General features: G+C 44.9%; 1 protein-coding gene across 1 annotated transcript; it reads right to left on the bottom strand.

Annotated features, from left to right (window-relative positions):
• Positions 1-10,273: 10,273 nt before the first annotated feature.
• MRPL33 (mitochondrial ribosomal protein L33) lies at positions 10,274-22,457 on the bottom strand. Its single transcript, XM_073628780.1, has 4 exons — positions 22,320-22,457; positions 22,146-22,164; positions 15,630-15,736; positions 10,274-10,605 (listed from the first exon to the last, which is right to left on the bottom strand). The coding sequence occupies exons 1-4, from the start codon at positions 22,339-22,341 to the stop codon at positions 10,556-10,558; spliced, it is 198 nt and encodes a 65-aa protein (XP_073484881.1). The 5' UTR covers positions 22,342-22,457; the 3' UTR covers positions 10,274-10,555.
• Positions 22,458-23,390: the final 933 nt, after the last annotated feature.

Here is a 23,390-nt window from a genome sequence, read left to right as displayed (position 1 = left end):
AAACCAAACTGGTCACCCCATGTCTTTTCGGAGCTGGCTTTGTACACAGGGGGGGCACAGTCATGCTGGAACAGAAAAGGGTCTTAGCCAAACTGTTACCACAAGGTTGGAAGTAACCACAGGTCGGACTTTAGAGGCATGGACACAATAGAGAAGTAACAAAAATAATGTTTATTGAAAAAAGTACATGATATAAGCACAGTGTTCAGAAGGTTAAAAATCATATGAAAATGATACAATTTGTACAATGAGCCCTTGTGCGTCTACGCGTTTCACCTTTAGGCTTCTTCAGGACACGATCAAGGTTCAAAGAAGTGACAAAAAAAAGAAGAACCAGTCACACTGTCTTATAGTGGACTAGGCTTCATGTACAAATATCCAATGGCCGGAAGGTTCCCAAAAATGTGGGGTGCTTCTAGCAAGCTATTGCGAGGTAAAGCAGTGTACAGCTAGTTTAGTAAATGAGATTAAGGTGTTGCTAAAACGGGCAGGTGTGCGTCTCTTATCAGCAATCGCCAAAGAGATGATCATACTGAGAGATCCAGGAACCAATAAAGGGAACACAGGTGGAACTCCGTACGCTAACGGGGTGTAATACAGCCCAACTAGCATAAGATGCCCATAGAGGGAAGATATGAATGATGAGACGAACGAACAAGCCCCTGGGAGACAGCCTGGTGCTGTACACGTGTGTACGCTGCTTTACCTCGCCATAGCTTGCTAGAAGCACCCCACATTTTTGGGAACCTCCTGGCCATTGGATATTTGTACATGAAGCCTAGTCCACTATAAGACAGTGAGACTGGTTCTTCTTTTTTTGTACCTTCTAAAATATAGCAATGAAAACTGTTGTGCTGGCTGCTTTTTCATGTTTTTTGACAGCGCGGTATATTTTTGATTTTTTTGGCTCATATTATTCACTTCTTTGAACCTTGATCGTGTCCTGAAGAAGCCTAACAGCGAAACACGTAGACCCCCAAAGCTCATTGTACAAATTGTATCATTTTCATATGATTTTAAACCTTTTGAACTCTGTGATTATATCATGTACTTTTTTCAATAAACATTCTTTTTATTACTTCTCTCTATGTTTCCATGCCTCTAAAGGCTAACCTGTGGTTACTTTTCTAGTACCCCTCCTTTTTTGCTCCCTCTCCAATTTACGGATGTGGCATTGTGAGTGTTCTTTTCTCATTTTCCACAAGGTTGGAAGAGCACAATTGTCTATAATGTCTTTTTTATATCTCCGTTATTGATTAGTGTTCTTTAATCATGAACCTCCAAAGACAGGACTAACTTTGGATGAGAAGACCTGGCTCACATGTTGGACCTCACGTTGAGCACCAAAAAAAAAAAAGACCTGACTCACCAGTTGTGTTCCTATTCATGTCAAAGTTGTTCAGTAAGGTTGAGGTCAGGGCTCTCTGCAGGACACTTGAGTTCCTCCATGACCTCAAACCTACTGAACACCTTTGTTATGAGAAGACCTCATCCCAAAGGTATTCCATAGGGTCAAGGGCAGGTACTGATGTTGGGTGAGAAGATATTATACCAAAGGTCTTCCAAAAGTAGGGTTGTGGTTAAGGCTTTGTGTAGGATACTCGATTTCCTCCACATAAAACTGGTCACACCATGTCTTCATGGAGCTGGCTTTTTTTTGTTACACATGGGACTGGGGGGGGGTCACAGTTATGATGGAACAGAAAAAGCTCTTCACCAAACTGTTACCACAAGGCTGGAAGAGCACAATTGTCTACAATGTATTTGTATGATGTATCCATCACTGGAGGCACCTAAACACAGTCATTAACTGGGGGGGGGGGGGGTCACATTGTTTTGGCCATGTAGGTGGGTGTGATAGTCAGGTGTCCACAAACCATTGACAGTATAGTGTACCTTGTCTGACATTCCCAAAGCAATCCTCAGACTTCCCAACTTTATATGTTACTGCCCTGGAGGAGCTATGCAGCTGGTGAAGAAGGAACTTCTAACCAAGTCTTTCTTTCTCAACCTTTTTAACATGGAGGAACCCTTGAAATAACGTCCAAGTCTCAGGGAACCCCTGATAATAATTGTTATACAGCTCATGATACATTAGCGTGATGGTCAGTGGGAATAATGCTCCTTACACTTGTAGTCATTGGGAAGAATCCACCCCTTACAGAGAGCTACAAAGATCAATGGCGTCAGTGGGAACTTATCTGAGTGGCAGAAATTGCTCAAGCAACCCCTAGCACCCTCTGGAGGAATCTGGGGCTCCACTGAAAGCTGGTTAAAGTGGTAGTAAAGTGACGAAGAAGAAAAAAAAAGTGGATGGTAAATCCGGATCTCTTATCTGTTTCTGTACCTTTAAGGAGGAACAGGGTGACCCCAAGGTAAGCCCCACCCCCTCCCCCATTCCTGCATTGCAGATTTTATTCTGATACACATAAATTAGCACCAGAGGAACTGCAGTCTGCTCACATAATTTGTAATAAAAACATCTTTGCCATTCTGAAGCTTCCCTCCAACCACTTTGCATATTATTTTATATACACTTGGATTCTGTACTTGCCAAATATGCTGCAGAAATCTCCCTCCACTGAGTCTGGCTGCAGCCATTTTAACTGTGGGCAGCTGAAGCTGCTGCCGGTTCTACCGGTTTTACACAGAGGCACACCTCCAGCTCTGCAGCTCTCATTGGCCCTCTTATGACTCATCCCCGCTTCCTTTCCTGGTAAACTCTCACAGTGAGAGAGAGAAACAAAACCCCCACCCCCAAAAAAAATCCCCCCTCCTAGCACAAATCCCTTCTCCAGTCTACCATATCACCTTTTCTAGCAAACCCCTAAATCCCCCCCCTCCTAGCACAAATCCTCTTCCCCCACCCCCTTCCCAACACAAATCCCCTCTTCTAGCACACATCCTCTTCCCCATCCCCCTCCCAACATAAATCCCCCCCTCCTACCACAAATCCTGTTTCCCCATCCCAACACAAATTCCCCCAAATCACCACTCCTAGCACATCTCCCAAAATGTCCCATTCTAGAACCATTCTTATCCCCTGCCACCCCCCAAATTCCTCCTCCCAACACAAATCCCTCCCACCTCACATGATACCACAGTGCCCAGGGCAGCCATTCCTCCCTTTGTCCCGGCCCTGAGCGTATGGTTAGTAGTGCCACATTGTATGTGATTACACCAAGGCTCCGCCCACAGACTGGAGCTTCAAGGAGGAGGAGGAGGAGGAGGAGCAAGGGGGTCAGTTTAGTAACCAGGCCTGGGTAGGTCCCCGAGACCAAAACAAACTGGAGTTCTGTTTTAAAGGGACGGCTCAGTGTGTTGCACAGATTCCATTTATACTTGAAAATTCATGCAGCCGAGATCTCTGTCCAAGAACACCGACAGCCTGAATCTGAATATTCTGAATATCGCAGAGCAAGATTTCCTTCATGTATTAAACCGATCGCTTCTCATAAAGCCGATGTTATCATTTCACTTGTGTACAATTATTGCCTCATCCGCCCCCCTTCCATGTCTGCAAATGTTTCCCTAAACACACAATCACCATCAATCCCAAATACACAGAACTGATGAAATGTGATTGGTAAAGCAGAACTCCGGGGAGGAGACACAATCTACCCCGGCCGGCAGTGCGGTGCTGCAAGAGGGACAATCGTGGCCAAAAATCTTGGCACCCCGGAATTTCTGGTGCAAGAGGCCGATACCAAATACTAATACTCCAAATACCAATACTAACACTCCAAATCCTATACTAATACTCCAAATACTATACTAATACGCCAAATCCAATCCTAACACTCCAAATCCAATCCTAACACTCCAAATCCAATCCTAACACTCCAAATCCAATCCTAACACTCCAAATCCAATCCTAACACCCCAAATCCAATACTAATACTCCAAATCCTATACTAATACTCCAAATCCTAACACTCCAAATCCAATACTCCAAATCCAATACTAATACTCCAAATCCAATACTAATACCCCAAATCAAATACTAATACTCCAAATCCAATACTAACACTCCAAATCCAATACTAACACTCCAAATCCAATACTAACACTCCAAATCCAATACTCCAATACTAATACTCCAAATCCAATACTAATACTCCAAATCTAATACTCCAAATCCAATCCTAACACCCCAAATCCAATACTAATACTCCAAATCCAATACTAATACTCCAAATCCAATACTAATACTCCAAATCCTATACTAATACTCCAAATCCTATACTAATACTCCAAATCCTAACACTCCAAATCCAATACTCCAAATCCAATACTAATACTCCAAATCCAATACTAATACCCCAAATCAAATACTAACACTCCAAATCCAATACTAACACTCCAAATCCAATACTAACACTCCAAATCCAATACTAACACTCCAAATCCAATACTAACACTCCAAATCCAATACTAACACTCCAAATCCAATACTAACACTCCAAATCCAATACTCCAATACTAATACTCCAAATCCAATACTAATACTCCAAATCTAATACTCCAAATCCAATCCTAACACCCCAAATCCAATACTAATACTCCAAATCCAATACTAATACTCCAAATCCAATACTAATACTCCAAATCCTATACTAATACTCCAAATCCTATACTAATACTCCAAATCCTATACTAATACTCCAAATCCAATCCTAATACTCCAAATCCAATCCTAACACTCCAAATCCAATCCTAACACTCCAAATCCAATCCTAACACTCCAAATCCAATACTAATACCCCAAATCCAATACTAATACTCCAAATCCTATACTAATACTCCAAATCCTATACTAATACTCCAAATCCTAACACTCCAAATCCAATACTCCAAATCCAATACTCCAAATCCAATACTCCAAATCCAATACTAATACCCCAAATCCAATACTAACACTCCAAATCCAATACTAACACTCCAAATCCAATACTAACACTCCAAATCCAATACTCCAATACTAATACTCCAAATCCAATACTAATACTCCAAATCCTATACTAATACTCCAAATCCTAACACTCCAAATCCAATACTCCAAATCCAATACTAATACCCCAAATCAAATACTAATACTCCAAATCCAATACTAACACTCCAAATCCAATACTAACACTCCAAATCCAATACTAACACTCCAAATCCAATACTAACACTCCAAATCCAATACTAACACTCCAAATCCAATACTAACACTCCAAATCCAATACTCCAATACTAATACTCCAAATCCAATACTAATACTCCAAATCTAATACTCCAAATCCAATCCTAACACCCCAAATCCAATACTAATACTCCAAATCCAATACTAATACTCCAAATCCAATACTAATACTACAAATCCTAACACTCCAAATCCAATACTCCAAATCCAATACTAATACTCCAAATCCAATACTAATACCCCAAATCCAATACTAATACCCCAAATCCAATACTAACACTCCAAATCCAATCCTAACACTCCAAATCCAATCCTAACACTCCAAATCCTAACACTCCAAATCTAATACTAACACTCCAAATCCTATACTAATACTCCAAATCCTATACTAATACTCCAAATCCTATACTAATACTCCAAATCCTATACTAATACTCCAAATCCTAACACTCCAAATCCAATACTCCAAATCCAATACTCCAAATCCAATACTAATACCCCAAATCAAATACTAATACCCCAAATCAAATACTAATACTCCAAATCCAATACTAACACTCCAAATCCAATACTAACACTCCAAATCCAATACTAACACTCCAAATCCAATACTAACACTCCAAATCCAATACGAACACTCCAAATCCAATACTCCAATACTAATACTCCAAATCCAATACTAATACTCCAAATCTAATACTCCAAATCCAATCCTAACACCCCAAATCCAATACTAATACTCCAAATCCAATACTAATACTCCAAATCCAATACTAATACCCCAAATCAAATACTAATACTCCAAATCCAATACTAACACTCCAAATCCAATACTAACACTCCAAATCCAATACGAACACTCCAAATCCAATACGAACACTCCAAATCCAATACTCCAATACTAATACTCCAAATCCAATACTAATACTCCAAATCTAATACTCCAAATCCAATCCTAACACCCCAAATCCAATACTAATACTCCAAATCCAATACTAATACTCCAAATCCAATACTAATACTCCAAATCCTATACTAATACTCCAAATCCTATACTAACACTCCAAATCCAATCCTAACACTCCAAATCCAATCCTAACACTCCAAATCCAATCCTAACACTCCAAATCCAATCCTAACACTCCAAATCCAATCCTAACACTCCAAATCCAATACTAACACCCCAAATCCTATACTAATACTCCAAATCCTATACTAATACTCCAAATCCTATACTAATACTCCAAATCCTATACTAATACTCCAAATCCTAACACTCCAAATCCAATACTCCAAATCCAATACTCCAAATCCAATACTAATACCCCAAATCCAATACTAACACTCCAAATCCAATACTAACACTCCAAATCCAATACTAACACTCCAAATCCAATACTAACACTCCAAATCCAATACTAACACTCCAAATCCAATACTCCAATACTAATACTCCAAATCCAATACTAATACTCCAAATCCTATACTAATACTCCAAATCCTAACACTCCAAATCCAATACTCCAAATCCAATACTAATACCCCAAATCAAATACTAATACTCCAAATCCAATACTAACACTCCAAATCCAATACTAACACTCCAAATCCAATACTAACACTCCAAATCCAATACTAACACTCCAAATCCAATACTAACACTCCAAATCCAATACTCCAATACTAATACTCCAAATCCAATACTAATACTCCAAATCTAATACTCCAAATCCAATCCTAACACCCCAAATCCAATACTAATACTCCAAATCCAATACTAATACTCCAAATCCAATACTAATACTCCAAATCCAATACTAATACTACAAATCCTAACACTCCAAATCCAATACTCCAAATCCAATACTAATACCCCAAATCCAATACTAACACTCCAAATCCAATACTAACACTCCAAATCCAATCCTAACACTCCAAATCCAATCCTAACACTCCAAATCCTAACACTCCAAATCTAATACTAACACTCCAAATCCTATACTAATACTCCAAATCCTAACACTCCAAATCTAACACTCCAAATCCAATACTAACACTCCAAATCCTATACTAATACTCCAAATACTATACTAATACTCCAAATACTATACTAATACTCCAAATACTATACTAATACTCCAAATACTATACTAATACTCCAAATACTATACTAATACTCCAAATACTATACTAACACTCCAAATACTATACTAACACTCCAAATACTATACTAATACTCCAAATCCAATCCTAACACTCCAAATCCAATACTAACACTCCAAATCCAATAGTAATACTCCAAATCCTATACTAATACTCCAAATCCTATACTAATACTCCAAATCCAATACTAATACTCCAAATCCAATACTAATACTCCAAATCCAATCATAACACTCCAAATCCAATACTAATACCCCAAATCCAATACTAATACTCCAAATCCTATACTAATACTCCAAATCTAATACTCCAAATCCTATACTAATACTCCAAATCCAATACTAATACTCCAAATCCAATACTAATACTCCAAATCCAATACTAATACTCCAAATCCAATCCTAACACTCCAAATCCAATACTAATACCCCAAATCCAATACTAATACTCCAAATCCAATACTAATACTCCAAATCCTATACTAATACTCCAAATCCTAACACTCCAAATCCAATACTCCAAATCCAATACTAATACTCCAAATCCAATACTAATACCCCAAATCCAATACTAATACCCCAAATCCAATACTAATACCCCAAATCCAATACTAATACTCCAAATCCAATACTAATACTCCAAATCAAATACTAATAACCCAAATCCAATACTAATACTCCAAATCCAATACTAACACTCCAAATCCAATACTAACACTCCAAATCCAATACTAACACTCCAAATCCAATACTCCAAATCCAATACTAATACCCCAAATCAAATATTAATACTCCAAATCCAATACTAATACTCCAAATCCTATACTAATACTCCAAATCCTATACTAATACTCCAAATCCTAACACTCCAAATCCAATACTCCAAATCCAATACTAATACCCCAAATCCAATACTAATACCCCAAATCAAATACTAATACCCCAAATCCAATACTAATACCCCAAATCCAATACTAATACCCCAAATCCAATACTAATACTCCAAATCAAATACTAATAACCCAAATCCAATACTAATAACCCAAATCCAATACTAATACTCCAAATCCAATACTAACACTCCAAATCCAATACTCCAAATCCAATACTAATACCCCAAATCAAATATTAATACTCCAAATCCAATACTAATACTCCAAATCCAATACTAATACTCCAAATCCAATACTAATACTCCAAATCTAATACTCCAAATCCAATACTAATACTCCAAATCTAATACTCCAAATCTAATACTCCAAATCTAATACTCCAAATCCAATCCTAACACTCCAAATCCAATCCTAACACTCCAAATCCAATCCTAACACTCCAAATCCAATCCTAACACTCCAAATCCTATACTAATACTCCAAATCCTAACACTCCAAATCCAATCCTAACACTCCAAATCCAATACTAACACTCCAAATCCAATACTAACACTCCAAATCCAATACTCCAAATCCAATACTAATACCCCAAATCAAATACTAATACTCCAAATCCAATACTAATACTCCAAATCCAATACTAATACCCCAAATCCAATACTAATACTCCAAATCCAATACTAATACCCCAAATCCAATACTAATACCCCAAATCCTAACACTCCAAATCCAATCCTAACACTCCAAATCCAATACTCCAAATCCAATACTAATACCCCAAATCCTAACACTCCAAATCCAATCCTAACACTCCAAATCCAATACTCCAAATCCAATATTAATACCCCAAATCCAATACTAATACTCCAAATCCAATACTAATACCCCAAATCCTATACTAATACTCCAAATCCTATACTAATACTCCAAATCCTAACACTCCAAATCCTATACTAACACTCCAAATCCAATACTAATACTCCAAATCTAATACCAATACTCCAAATCCAATACTAATACTCCAAATCCAATACTAATACTCCAAATCCAATACTAATACCCCAAATCCAATACTAATACCCCAAATCCAATACTAATACTCCAAATCCTAACACTCCAAATCCAATCCTAACACTCCAAATCCAATACTCCAAATCCAATACTAATACCCCAAATCCAATACTAATACCCCAAATCCAATACTAATACTCCAAATCCAATACTAATACTCCAAATCCAATACTAATACCCCAAATCCTATACTAATACTCCAAATCCTATACTAATACTCCAAATCCTAACACTCCAAATCCTATACTAACACTCCAAATCCAATACTAATACTCCAAATCTAATACCAATACTCCAAATCCAATACTAATACTCCAAATCCAATACTAATACTCCAAATCCAATACTAATACCCCAAATCCAATACTAATACCCCAAATCCAATACTAATACCCCAAATCCTAACACTCCAAATCCAATCCTAACACTCCAAATCCAATACTCCAAATCCAATACTAATACCCCAAATCCAATACTAATACCCCAAATCCAATACTAATACTCCAAATCCAATACTAATACTCCAAATCTAATACTCCAAATCCAATACTAATACTCCAAATCCAATACTAATACCCCAAATCCTATACTAATACTCCAAATCCAATACTAATACTCCAAATCCAATACTAATACTCCAAATCCTATACTAACACTCCAAATCCTATACTAACACTCCAAATCCAATACTAACACTCCAAATCCAATACTAACACTCCAAATCCAATACTAACACTCCAAATCCAATACTCCAAATCCAATACTAATACTCACACTGCTTGTATTTATATTATACATTTCATGATATATCAGTAATTTACCATTCTGCATTCATTTGTGTCTTTTATATCAGCCCAGAGTTCAGCTGTAGCACACCACCATTGTTCTGTTATGTATATACCAGACCCATCATGTGTCTACATGTTCACTATACACAGGGGAGAGATTTCTACAAACAATGAGAAAAATCATTTTTATTGGTAAAAAAAAAAAAAAATTCCAAGAAGTGCTGCAGCCAACATAAATAAGGTGATGACCTTGGGAGGAGGGTCCGCTCTCTGTAGATCCGTTCATTGGACGTGGCAATAAAATGAAGAAATCAGCTGATGGTGGCAGAGATAGGCTGGCCGTCTGCCCTCCCCATTGTTCTGTATAACAATCCGGGTTCTGCTGTCCGCTTCCTCCACAACATACCATCCTCTCCCTCCACCCAGGACAGTGCCCATGTCAGACCCCCGCTGTTATATGGACCGGACTTTCCTCTTCTCAAAGAACAGAACATGCTGCTTCACTGAAAACAACACAAAAAGATGTCAGAAAATTCAGTTTAATACAACCGGATACCAAGTCCAATCCTAATTCACTCTGAAATGGGCTCAGAAACACCAAACACTCATCTCTGTGCTGTGATAAGAATCAGCATCTTGGAAAGGGATTAATCTGAGCACCCCCCCCATAATATACAAATTATTTATTTATATACATAGAGAGAGATATATATATATATATATATATATATATGAGAGAGAGAGAGAGAGATTATTTTCACTATAGTTGAGGAAAGCAGCACCCGGTCTGTATCCAGTGCAATGCAATCTAGTCTTCCCACCAACCAAATATACAAAAAATCCAACGGATTACTGCACTTAAAATATTTATTAATCAATTATTCAAGAAATGACATAATCAGATGTTTGAAGATTTCCATTTTGGGCTCACAAGCTTACACCCTTCATCAGATCAAAACCACATCTGATTATGTCATTTCTTGAATAATTGATTAATAAATATTTTAAGTGCAGCAATCCGTTGGAGAGATATATATATATATATATATATATATATACACACACACACATATACATATACACACACAGTATCTGACAAAAGTAAGTACACCCCTCAGTGACATTTGTGTAAATCTTTTCTTCTATCTTTTCATGTGACAACACTGAAGAAATGACACTTGTCTACAATGTAAAGTAGTGAGTGTACAGCTTGTATAACAGTGTAAATTTGCTGTCCCCTCAAAATAACTCAACACACAGCCATTAATGTCTAAACCGCTGGCAACAAAAGTCAGTACACCCCTAAGTGAAAATCTCCAAATTGGACCCAATTAGCCATTTTCCCTCCCCGGTGTCATGTGACTCGTTAGTGTTACAAGGTCTCAGGTGTGAATGGGGAGCAGGTGTGTTAAATTAGGTGCCCCCTCAATATAACTCAACACACAGCCATTAGGGTAAAGGTGATGGACTGGCCAAGCATGTCTCCAGACCTAAACCCTATTGATCATCTGTGGGACATCCTCAAATGGAAGGTGGAGGAGCACAAGGTCTCTAACATCCACCAGCTCTGTGATGTCATCATGGAGGAGGGGAAGAGGACTCCAGTGACAACCTGTGAAGCTCTGGTGATCTCCATGTCCAAGAGGGTTAAGGCAGTGCTGGAAAATAATGGGGGCCACACAAAATATTGACACTTTGGGCCCAATTTGTACATTTTCACTTAGGGGTGTACTGACTTTTGTTGCCAGCGGTTTAGACATTAATGGCTGTGTGTTGAGTTATTTTGAGGGGACAGTAAATTTACACTGTTATACAAGCTGTACACTCACTACTTTACATTGTAGACAAGTGTCATTTCTTCAGTGTTGTCACATGAAAAGATAGAAGAAAAGATTTACACAAATGTGAGGGGTGTACTTACTTTTGTGAGTGTGTATATATATAAAAAGGAAGAGAGAATCAGAATCCAGGGTTGCAGCGCTTTAAAAGAAATGCTTTGCAGCAAAATTCCACAGATTTTTAACAAGAAACTAGTTTCGTTCTTTCATGAGCCCTTCACAATACTTGCAACATCATATCCAGCAGGAGGATCCAGTGAGGGAAAAAAGTATTTGATCGGCGATGGACGGGGCCATGTACCATCAAATCTTGGGTGAGAACCTCCTTCCCTCAGCCAGGACATTGAAAATGGGTCGTGGATGGGTATTCCAGCATGACAACGACCCAAAACACATGGCCAAGGCAACAAAGGCTCAAGAAGAAGCACATTAAGGTCCTGGAGTGGCCTAGCCAGTCTCCAGACCTTAATCCCATAGAAAATATGTGGAGGGAGCTGAAATTTCGAGTTACCAAACGTCAGCCTGGAACCCTTAATGACTTGGAGAAGATCTGCAAAGAGGACAAAATCCCTCCTGAGATGTGAGCGAACCTGGAGGCCAACTCCAAGAAACGTCTGACCTCTGTGATCACCAACAAGGGTTTCTCCACCAACTACTAAGTCATGTTTTGTGAAGGGCATTTTTTGAAATGTGTTTTTCTGGATATTTTTGTTGTTATTTTGTCTCTCACTGTTATAATAAACCGACCAATAAAATTATAGACTAATCGTTTCTTTGTCAGTGGGGCAAATGTGCAAACCTGACCTTCATTTTCTGGGTGGTCTCACCTAATAACTTTGCAGCTGCTGCCTTGATCTGCACAGTGATCACAACTGATGAATGATTGTGTGTTTACATGTGTGAGCCCTCCCCTTCCTCTTACAGTGGAGGAGAGGGGGAGGAGAGGGGAAGGAGAGGGGGAGGAGAGGGGAAGGAGAGGGGGAGGAGAGGGGGAGGAGAGGGGGAGGAGAGGGGAAGGAGAGGGGGAGGAGAGGGGAAGGAGAGGGGGAGGAGAGGGGAAGGGGGAGGAGAGGGGGAGGGGGGGGGGGGCGGGTGTCAGGCCTGGGCTCAGCCCTTCCTTCTCTGATCTGGCCGCTCAGCTGTCTGCTAATTGCCATCTCCTATCTCTCTCCACAGTTAACCAGCTGTTGTGGATCTGCTCGTCAGTCCGGCCTACTTGAGTGCCGGTTCACACCGGGGCGGCACCACTTGCAGGCCGACTCAAAGAGGCGACCTGCACACGACTTCAGCGGCGACTTGCAAAATGACTTCTGTATAGAAGTCTATGCAAGTCGCCTGAAGTCGCCCCAAAAATACTCCAGGAACCTTTTTCTAAGTCGGAGCTCCTATTAGAACGGTTCCGTAGTACAGAACGGGAGGCGACTTGTCAGGCGGCTAGGTCACCCCTGTGTGAACCAGCACTAAAGATCTCCAGCTCACGGGCAGATTGGCAGTACTGGTGGGCACAGATTGGCAGCACATGTAGGCAGATTGGCAGCACAGGTGGGCACAGATTGGCAGCACAGGTGGGCACAGATTGGCAGCACATGTAGGCACAGATTGGCAGCACATGTAGGCAGATTGGCAGCACCGGTGGGCACAGATTGGGGCTGAACTGATCATCAGGACACGAATAATTAGCGCCCCGATTATCAGTGTAGACGTCTCCTGTGTGGATTTGCCAGTTTTCGGCTCTCCTCTCCTCACATGAGGTCAGCGTGAGGAGAAGATTGCCAATACCCAGCAAACCCTGTTTACATCCGTAATCAGCTGTGATTGGACACAGGTGATCACATGATAAAGAGCGTCCGTGATTGGCTCTTTACCCCGATCACTGCCGATGTGTGCCGCCGAGGGGTGTGCAGGCAGTGTGAGAATGGGAGGACGTCATAAGAAAGCCTCCTGTGCAAAGTATGGCCGCACTGTAGACATCATTCGGCTATAGTGCGGTCGCGAAGGGGTTAATCATATTGCAACAGAGAAACCTTGTAGATAACAGGGAAGGAAATCCATGTGCCTATAATACCAGAGAAACAGGCGCTGGGGGATGGGATGCTTCTAGCCTTCATTTCCAAAGCCTAATGCCCCTTTCACACGGGCGCTCCAATCAGGTCTGTCTGTCTGTTTTTCTGGTGGACCTGATTGGACGCTCCATTCACCTCTACAGAGCGGCGGAGGTCAGCGGTGACATGTCCGGTGCTATCCTATCGGATCCTCTCCCCCAAAACCAGACGGATGGTGGTCCTACTTTCCTGCCATCTGGTGGATCGGATGAAAATGGACAAGTGGTTCGTTTTCATCCGATTCTCCCCATAGAAGAGAGCGGGACTCTGTCCATCTTCCGCTCTGCTCAGTAAGTGAAGACGGACCCGTCATCCCGCCTGGTCAGTGGAGCGATCCCCCCCCCCACCCCCCGCTGAGCAAACGGATCCCGCAGAACGGAGGTGCCCATGTGAAAGGGGCCTAACTGAATAAAGCTGATTGGTTATTGTGCACACCTGCTCTAGATCCTGCCTCCTTCCCGTTTAGTAAATACCCCTCCCCCCCTCGGTATCTATGAACGGAGCTGTCCAACGATTCATTATCAATCACAATGGCCGTCCCAACAGCGATTTATCCAGTGCAGTTTATAAATGGCGCAAATAACCGTCATGTGGTGGAAAAGCAGCTAATGGTGATCCGTTTACAACAATGTAACATTTCAATTACAGCGATGAGCAATTCAATGTAACGGTGCCGGGACAAGGTCATCTAAAGCCCAGGGCAAACATGACAAATTGCCCCCCACCCCCTATAATGTATAAGCATTATGTATCAGCAAAACCTTGCCCCCCAAAAAAAAAAAACCTGAGCACTAATCTGCATGATTGCCCCATTGGCATAAATTTTCCCTCCTCCCAATACAAATCCGCCCCTGCACAAATCCCCCTCCCAGCACTGATCTTTGCCCTCCCCCCCCACTCAAATCCTCTCATTCCCCATATGCCCTCAGCACAAATCCACCACCGAAAAAATTCCCCCCTCATAGTACAAATCTTCTACCCCTCAAATTTCCACTCTGAGCACATAACCTTTCCCCTTCTCCAAATCCCCCCCCCCCCCCAGCACAAATTCTCCACCATCTTAGCACAACTCCCGCCCCCAAAAAAAAAAAAAAAAAATCACACTTCCACCATAAATCCCCTCCCCCCTCCCATATTACCTTTTTTTTTTTTAGCACAAACCCACCAAAGCTCCCCCTCCTAGCACAAATCTCTCCCCCCCCCCAATAGAAAATACCCTCAAATCACTACTCGTAGCACACCTCCCCAAATTTCTAGAACAATTCTTATCAACTCACACCCCCGCCCCCCCTCCAAATCCCCTGCTCCCAAGCCTCCTTGTGGTGCCTCCCCATATCACATGATACTACAGTGCCCAGGGCAGCCGCTCCTCCTGACCCAAAACATGGGTGTAGATGGGGAGTTCTCATTTCACTGGCTGCATGTTTCTTCCCAGTCAGGGACTCTGCAGGTAGTAATGGCGGGGCTGGATGGACAGCCATGGCAAAGTCAGTCCTCTTTAAAAAAAATAAATAAACCAATTGTCATCTAGGTTGGATGGACCGGCTCTTGAAGTATATGGGGGACATCTCCCGGGTGAACTCTTACCTAAGGGGTCGTACTTTCGGAGGATAAGCTTGTCCTTCAGTCTGTTCCTCCTGGTGTTGAAGCTGTAGCCGGTCCCCGCCGCGCTCATCATCTGAACCAGGAGAACCCTGACACCGAAACAAGATGGAGGAAGATGAAGGCGGCTACAAAGTGTCCCTTACAAGAAGGATACCCATCATGGGCAGCTCTTACCCCAGGTTGTCACCCTCCCTCCCCTCTCTACCTATGTTGTCACCCTCCCTCCCCTCTCTACCTATGTCGTCACCCTGCCTCCCCTCTCTACCTATGTTGTCACCCTCCCTCCCCTCTCTACCTATGTTGTCACCCTCCCTCCCCTCTCTACCTATGTCGTCACCCTGCCTCCCCTCTCTACCTATGTTGTCACCCTCCCTCCCCTCTCTACCTATGTTGTCACCCTCCCTCCCCTCTCTACCTATGTCGTCACCCTCCCTCCCCTCTCTACCTATGTCGTCACCCTCCCTCCCCTCTCTACCAATGTCGTCACCCTCCCTCCCCTCTCTACCTATGTCGTCACCCTGCCTCCCCTCTCTACCAATGTCGTCACCCTCCCTCCCCTCTCTACCTATGTCGTCACCCTCCCTCCCCTCTCTACCTATGTCGTCACCCTCCCTCCCCTCTCTACCTATGTCGTCACCCTCCCTCCCCTCTCTACCTATGTCGTCACCCTCCCTCCCCTCTCTACCTATGTCGTCACCCTCCCTCCCCTCTCTACCTATGTTGTCACCCTCCCTCCCCTCTCTACCTATGTTGTCACCCTCCCTCCCCTCTCTACCTATGTTGTCACCCTCCCTCCCCTCTCTACCTATGTTGTCACCCTCCCTCCCCTCTCTACCTATGTTGTCACCCTCCCTCCCCTCTCTACCTATGTTGTCACCCTCCCTCCCCTCTCTACCTATGTTGTCACCCTCCCTCCCCTCTCTACCTATGTCGTCACCCTCCCTCCCCTCTCTACCTATGTCGTCACCCTCCCTCCCCTCTCTACCTATGTCGTCACCCTCCCTCCCCTCTCTACCTATGTCGTCACCCTCCCTCCCCTCTCTACCTATGTCGTTACCCTCCCTCCCCTCTCTACCAATGTCGTCACCCTGCCTCCCCTCTCTACCTATGTCGTCACCCTGCCTCCCCTCTCTACCTATGTCGTCACCCTGCCTCCCCTCTCTACCTATGTCGTCACCCTCCCTCCCCTCTCTACCTATGTCGTCACCCTCCCTCCCCTCTCTACCTATGTCGTCACCCTCCCTCCCCTCTCTACCTATGTCGTCACCCTCCCTCCCCTCTCTACCTATGTCGTCACCCTCCCTCCCCTCTCTACCAATGTCGTCACCCTCCCTCCCCTCTCTACCAATGTCGTCACCCTCCCTCCCCTCTCTACCAATGTCGTCACCCTCCCTCCCCTCTCTACCTATGTCATCACCCTCCCTCCCCTCTCTACTTATGTTGTCACCTTCCCTCCCTATGTCATCACCTTCCCTCCCCTCTCTACCTATGTTGTCACCCTCCCTCCCCTCTCTACCTATGTTGTCACCCTCCCTCCCCTCTCTACCTATGTCGTCACCCTCCCTCCCCTCTCTACCTATGTCGTCACCCTCCCTCCCCTCTCTACCTATGTCATCACCCTCCCTCCCCTCTCTACCTATGTCGTCACCCTCCCTCCCCACCTATGTCGTCACCCTCCCTCCCCATGTTGTCACCCTCCCTCCCCTTCCTCCCCATGTTGTCACCCTCCCTCCCCTCTCTACATATGTCGTCACCCTCCCTCCCCTCTCTACTTATGTTGTCACCTTCCCTCCCTATGTCATCACCTTCCCTCCCCTCTCTACCTATGTTGTCACCCTCCCTCCCCTCTCTACCTATGTTGTCACCCTCCCTCCCCTCTCTACCTATGTTGTCACCCTCCCTCCCCTCTCTACCTATGTTGTCACCCTCCCTCCCCTCTCTACCTATGTCGTCACCCTCCCTCCCCTCTCTACCTATGTCGTCACCCTCCCTCCCCTCTCTACCTATGTCGTCACCCTCCCTCCCCTCTCTACCTATGTCGTCACCCTCCCTCCCCTCTCTACCTATGTCGTCACCCTCCCTCCCCTCTCTACCTATGTCGTCACCCTCCCTCCCCTCTCTACCTATGTTGTCACCTTCCCTCCCCTCTCTACCTATGTTGTCACCCTCCCTCCCCTCTCTACCTATGTTGTCACCCTCCCTCCCCTCCCTATGTTGTCACCTTTCTTTCCCTCTTCCCCCAGGTGTAAATAAAGAGGTGACAACTCCATATCTTTCAAAACATAAAATGCTTACGGTGTACTTTGTCCCTTTAACACATATTGATCTATCCACCAATTTCTTATTAGCCAGACCCACATATAACCAACCACTCCCCTATTTTCTGCAACACTTCGCAATCTTCCCCTCCCCCTCATTTGGTTTCCTCTTAAAGGATAAGTTCATCTTAAAGGAAAGAAATAATACATGCACACATGTTAAATGTACACGGACTATCAGGGAGCTGATCAGCACAGGGACTATCAGGGAGCTGATCAGCACAGGGACTATCAGGGAGCTGATCAGCACAGGGACTATCAGGGAGCTGATCAGCACAGGGACTATCAGGGAGCTGATCAGCACAGGGACTATCAGGGAGCTGATCAGCACAGGGACTATCAGGGAGCTGATCAGCACAGGGACTATCAGGGAGCTGATCAGCACAGGGACTATCAGGGAGCTGATCAGCACTCTCAGAATCCATTGAGAACTACAAGACTGTCCGCCGCGGTGGCAGACAGGAATTGTAGGTTTTTTTCGTTAATAGATTCCTGGGATTGAATGATGTAATAGTGTAGGTGGAGCACCACACAGCCACGCCCATTTTAAATAGAACAGCGGATGCAGGGAGAGGAACCCCAGCCAACTGTCACAAGAGTCACAAAAGAGAGAAGGTGGGTGGGGGGGTGAGCTTAAACATGTTACACCCTAAAAACAGATGTAACATGTTCAGAAAAGTGAATTTATCCTTTAAAGTCATCGATCCCCATCTACCAGGTGACCGCAGGCAGCCGATAGGTAGATCGGGAACACAGCCCTGCATTGCCGGTCCTTCCCAGTCCTTCAGCATCCCCCCCCCTGCAGAGCGGAGAGCGGGACATATCACAGTACGGGAGCTGCCGGAGTTAATTGTTCACATTAACCAGCAGGCGACTGGTTGCTAGGAAGCTGGCCGGTCCTAGCAACCAATCACCAGCTTATTCATGTGAAAAATTAACTCCGGCAGCTCCCGCCCTCCATCCAGTACTGTGAAACCTCCTGCTCTAGTGCACAGTGTACACCAGTGTAAGGTAGGAGACCTTCATTGTGTGGGGAGGGAGACAGAGGAAACTACAGTGGGGAGGCTGTGTGTGAAGGGGACAGATGACACTGGCACTGGGGGGGGGGGGGGCAGAGAACACCACGGGGTGGGGGTATTGTAAAGGAGGGCAGAGGACACTAAAGGGGGTGGAGTGATGTGAATGGGGGGGGGGGTGATATAGAGAGAGCAGAAAAACACTGCTATGAAAAAGATAGGGGATGGGGTAGAGGACACTACAGTGGGGGGTGATGTGAAGGGGGGTAGAGGACACTACAGTGGGGGGTGATGTGAAGGGGGGTAGAGGACACTACAGTGGGGGGTGATGTGAAGGGGGGCAGAGGACACTACAGTTGGATGGGGGTGATGATGTAAAGGGAGCAGAAAACACTTTTATGAAAGGGGGGTCTACAGGGGACACCACAGTGGGAGAGGTTATGTGAAGGGGGGGGATAGTGGTATGTGGAGGAAGAGAACACTACTGAGGGGGGAGGGGGGGGGGGCGAACGACACTATGCTGTGCTTTTATTGGGGGCTTGATAGTTATTTCTTTTTTTAAAGCTTTTCTTGCTTTAAAGGGTCCATTTATCTTTACCAAAAGACTGCCTATGCAGATAAGGGTGGGGGTGGGGAGGGGTCTGTAGATAAAAACAAACTGCACGGCTCTAACGTTCTCAAACTCTGCATGAGGGGAAAGGAAGCCCATGGAAGGGGGTTTGAATCAAAGAGGATGATGGGGGGGGGTTCAATCGGAGATGGGGGGGGGGGGGGTTCAATCGAAAATGGTGGGGGTTTCAATCGCAAATGGGAGGCGGAGATGGGAGGGGGTTTTAATCGGAGATGGGGGGGGGTTTCAATCGGAGATGGGAGGCGGAGATGGGAGGGGGTTTCAATCGGAGATGGGAGGGGGTTTCAATCGGAGATGGGGGGGGGTTTCAATCGGAGATGGGGGGGGTTTCAATCGGAGATGGGGGGGGTTCAATCGGAGATGGGAAGGGGTTTCAATCGGAGATGGGAGGGGGTTTCAATCGGAGATGGGGGGGTTTCAATCGCAGATGGGAGGGGGTTTCAATCGGAGATGGGGGGGGTTCAATCAGAGATGGGGGGGGGTTTAATCGGAGATGGGAGGGGGTTTCAATCGGAGATGGGAGGGGGTTTCAATCGGAGATGGGAGGGGGTTTCAATCGGAGATGGGGGGGGTTTCAATCGGAGATGGGGGGGGTTTCAATCGGAGATGGGGGGGTTCAATCGGAGATGGGGGGGTTTCAATCGGAGATGGGAGGCGGAGATGGGAGGGGGTTCAATCGGAGATGGGAGGGGGTTTCAATCGGAGATGGGGGGGGGTTTCAATCGGAGATGGGGGGGGGTTTCAATCGGAGATGGGGGGGGGTTTCAATCGGAGATGGGGGGGGGTTTCAATCGCAGATGGGAGGGGGTTTCAATCGGAGATGGGGGGGGTTCAATCGGAGATGGGGGGGTTCAATCGGAGATGGGAGGGGGTTTCAGTCGGAGATGGGAGGGGGTTTCAATCGGAGATGGGGGGGGGTTCAATCGCAGATGGGAGGGGGTTTCAATCGCAGATGGGAGGGGGTTTCAATCGGAGATGGGGGGGGGTTCAATCGGAGATGGGAGGGGGTTTCAATCGGAGATGGGAGGCGGAGATGGGAGGGGGTTCAATCGGAGATGGGAGGGGGGTTTCAATCGGAGATGGGAGGGGGGTTTCAATCGGAGATGGGAGGGGGGTTTCAATCGGAGATGGGAGGGGGTTTCAATCGGAGATGGGGGGGGGGGGTTTCAATCGGAGATGGGGGGGGTTCAATCGGAGATGGGAGGGGGTTTCAATTGGAGATGGGAGGCGGAGATGGGAGGGGGTTCAATCGGAGATGGGAGGGGGTTCAATCGGAGATGGGAGGGGGTTTCAATCGGAGATGGGAGGGGGAGATGGGAGGGGGTTTCAATCAGAGATGGAGGGGGTTTCAATCGGAGATGGGAGGGGGTTTCAATCGGAGATGGGAGGGGGTTTCAATCGGAGATGGGGGGGGTTCAATCGGAGATGGGAGGGGGTTTCAATCGGAGATGGGAGGCGGAGATGGGAGGGGGTTTCAATCGGAGATGGGAGGGGGTTTCAATCGGAGATGGGAGGCGGAGATGGGAGGGGGTTTCAATCGGAGATGGGAGGGGGTTTCAATCGGAGATGGGAGGCGGAGATGGGGGAGGGGTTTCAATCGCAGATGGGAGGGGGTTTCAATCGCAGATGGGAGGGGGTTTCAATCGCAGATGGGAGGGGGTTTCAATCGCAGATGGGGGGGGGGGGTTTCAATCGCAGATGGGGGGGGTTTCAATCGGAGATGGGAGGGGGGGGTTTCAATCGGAGATGGGAGGGGGGGGGTTTCAATCGGAGATGGGGGGGGTTCAATCGGAGATGGGGGGCGGAGATGGAAGGGGGTTTCAATCGGAGATGGGAGGGGGGTTTCAATCGGAGATGGGAGGGGGGTTTCAATCGGAGATGGGAGGGGGGTTTCAATCGGAGATGGGAGGCGGAGATGGGAGGGGGTTTCAATCGGAGATGGAAGGGGGTTTCAATCGGAGATGGGAGGCGGAGATGGAAGGGGGTTTCAATCGGAGATGATGGGGGGGGGGGGTTCAGTGGGGGGAGGGGGTTTCAATCGGAGATGATGATGGGGGGGGTTCAATCGGAGATGGGAGGGGGTTCAATCGGAGATGGGAGGGTGGAGGTGAGCAGTAAGGATGAGCTCCGGCGTGTTCTCTGAAGCCGCACATCAGGAAAATGTCTCACTGCCTGTGATTAGCGCAGCGCCGTACCGACTTCCTGGCGGGCTCTCCACGTGGGCTGTGCGAACGCGCCGGAGCTCATCCTTAGTGAGCGGTAATAGTTGGGATTACCCCGGCACCGTCCTGGGAGTTTCTCGGCCTCGGGAGGTATATAAATGGCCTACACCTATAGCGAGGGTATTATCTGACGTTAGTCGGAAGCCGCAGAGTTTGTTTTCATCTATAGGCCCCCCTCTACCTGCACAGGCAGCTCTCCTGTAAAGGTGAACGGACCCTTTAAAGCGACAACCTGATCTGTCCATGTATGGAGACCTCATACAATCCGGAGCCTTCCATAAATCGATCGGAACTCCCACCGCTCCACTTACTTGGATTTACTCTTCGCATCTGATGGGGGGGAGAAGAGGAGAGAACATTATGTTACCATGGTGACACACTGCTAGACAGAGGAGATATATAATGCAATAGAAGGAGATGGGGAATAAAAGGACAGGATAGTAGAAGATATATTATAGAAGTAGGGGGGAGGGGGTCACACTCACAGCTCACACAGGTCAGGAACATCTTCTCAGCTCTCTCTGCAGCCCAAGGACAGCAGACATGCAAAGACCATCATTTCCGGCTTCCCCACATGTTTACTTCCGGGTTCTGTCACTCCTCAGTCAGGAGTTTGCTAAACGTGTCCTTCACACAGGAGCCATGTTTCTGTAGCCTGCTGCTCTGAGATCCAACTACTGAGGTCTCCGGAAACATGGCCGCCGCCGTCAGTTCTCTCACAGAGTATAAGAGACAGAGACGTCGTCCTCTATGGACGGGACCGGTGTTCAGACTGGGAAAAACACACACAACTAATAATAATTCGAAACATTCATTGGAAATAGACTAAATAATACATTCATTAATACATAATAATAAAAATACCTTCATTAACATGACTATCAGTTTTAATAATAAAGAAGAAAACAATAAATAATACATGTAAATATCAGATGTTTTTATATTTTATTTATTTTAGATATTTTTATATTTTATTTTTCTTACAGATATTTCTATAGCACCGACAACACAACTTTACATAACGCACCTCCACATTTATCAACATTATTTTATATTATGACTCCACAAGGGTAATTCATTATTAAACAGGATTTATATATTATTATTATACAGGATTTATATATTATTATTATACAGGATTTATATATTATTATTATACAGGATTTATATACTGTAGTGCCAACAGTTTGCGCAGCGCTTTTCATGGGGGCAGACAGTACACTTAAAATACAAATCCATACAGGAGGGATCAGAGGGCCCTGATCAGAGGAGCTTACAATCTAGAAGAATGAATAAAATAAAAGCATTGTCTCAACCGGAACGCAGCCAATCAGCTTTTAGGGCCAGTTCACACCATAGAAACTCATTCCAGGTGCTTTTCTGCATGCCCGTTTTTGATGCGTTCCAGTGGGTTATTGATGCGTTTTTGGTGCGTTTTTGATCCAGTCCAGTGCTTTTTTTCCCCCCTCTCTTTTCTTAACCTTAAATAAGGACAAGTGTGTTACAGTGCGTTTTTTGGTGCATTTAGGTGTGTTACAGTGTGTTTTTTGGTGCAT

The sequence above is a fragment of the Aquarana catesbeiana genome, linkage group LG04, assembly GCF_042186555.1.
Source record: "Aquarana catesbeiana isolate 2022-GZ linkage group LG04, ASM4218655v1, whole genome shotgun sequence".
Taxonomy (NCBI): Eukaryota; Metazoa; Chordata; class Amphibia; order Anura; family Ranidae; genus Aquarana; species Aquarana catesbeiana.
The sequence above is the reverse complement of the archived record's forward strand: the minus strand, read 5'-3'. Positions and strand labels throughout refer to the sequence as shown.

Coding starts and splice junctions, on each gene's coding strand:
- MRPL33 (XM_073628780.1), bottom strand. CDS start 22,341: ATGTTCCTGACCTGTGTGAGCT. Junction 10,606..15,629: donor CCGAAAGTACGACCCCTTAG/GTAAGAGTTCAC, acceptor TGTTGTTTTCAG/TGAAGCAGCATGTTCTGTTC.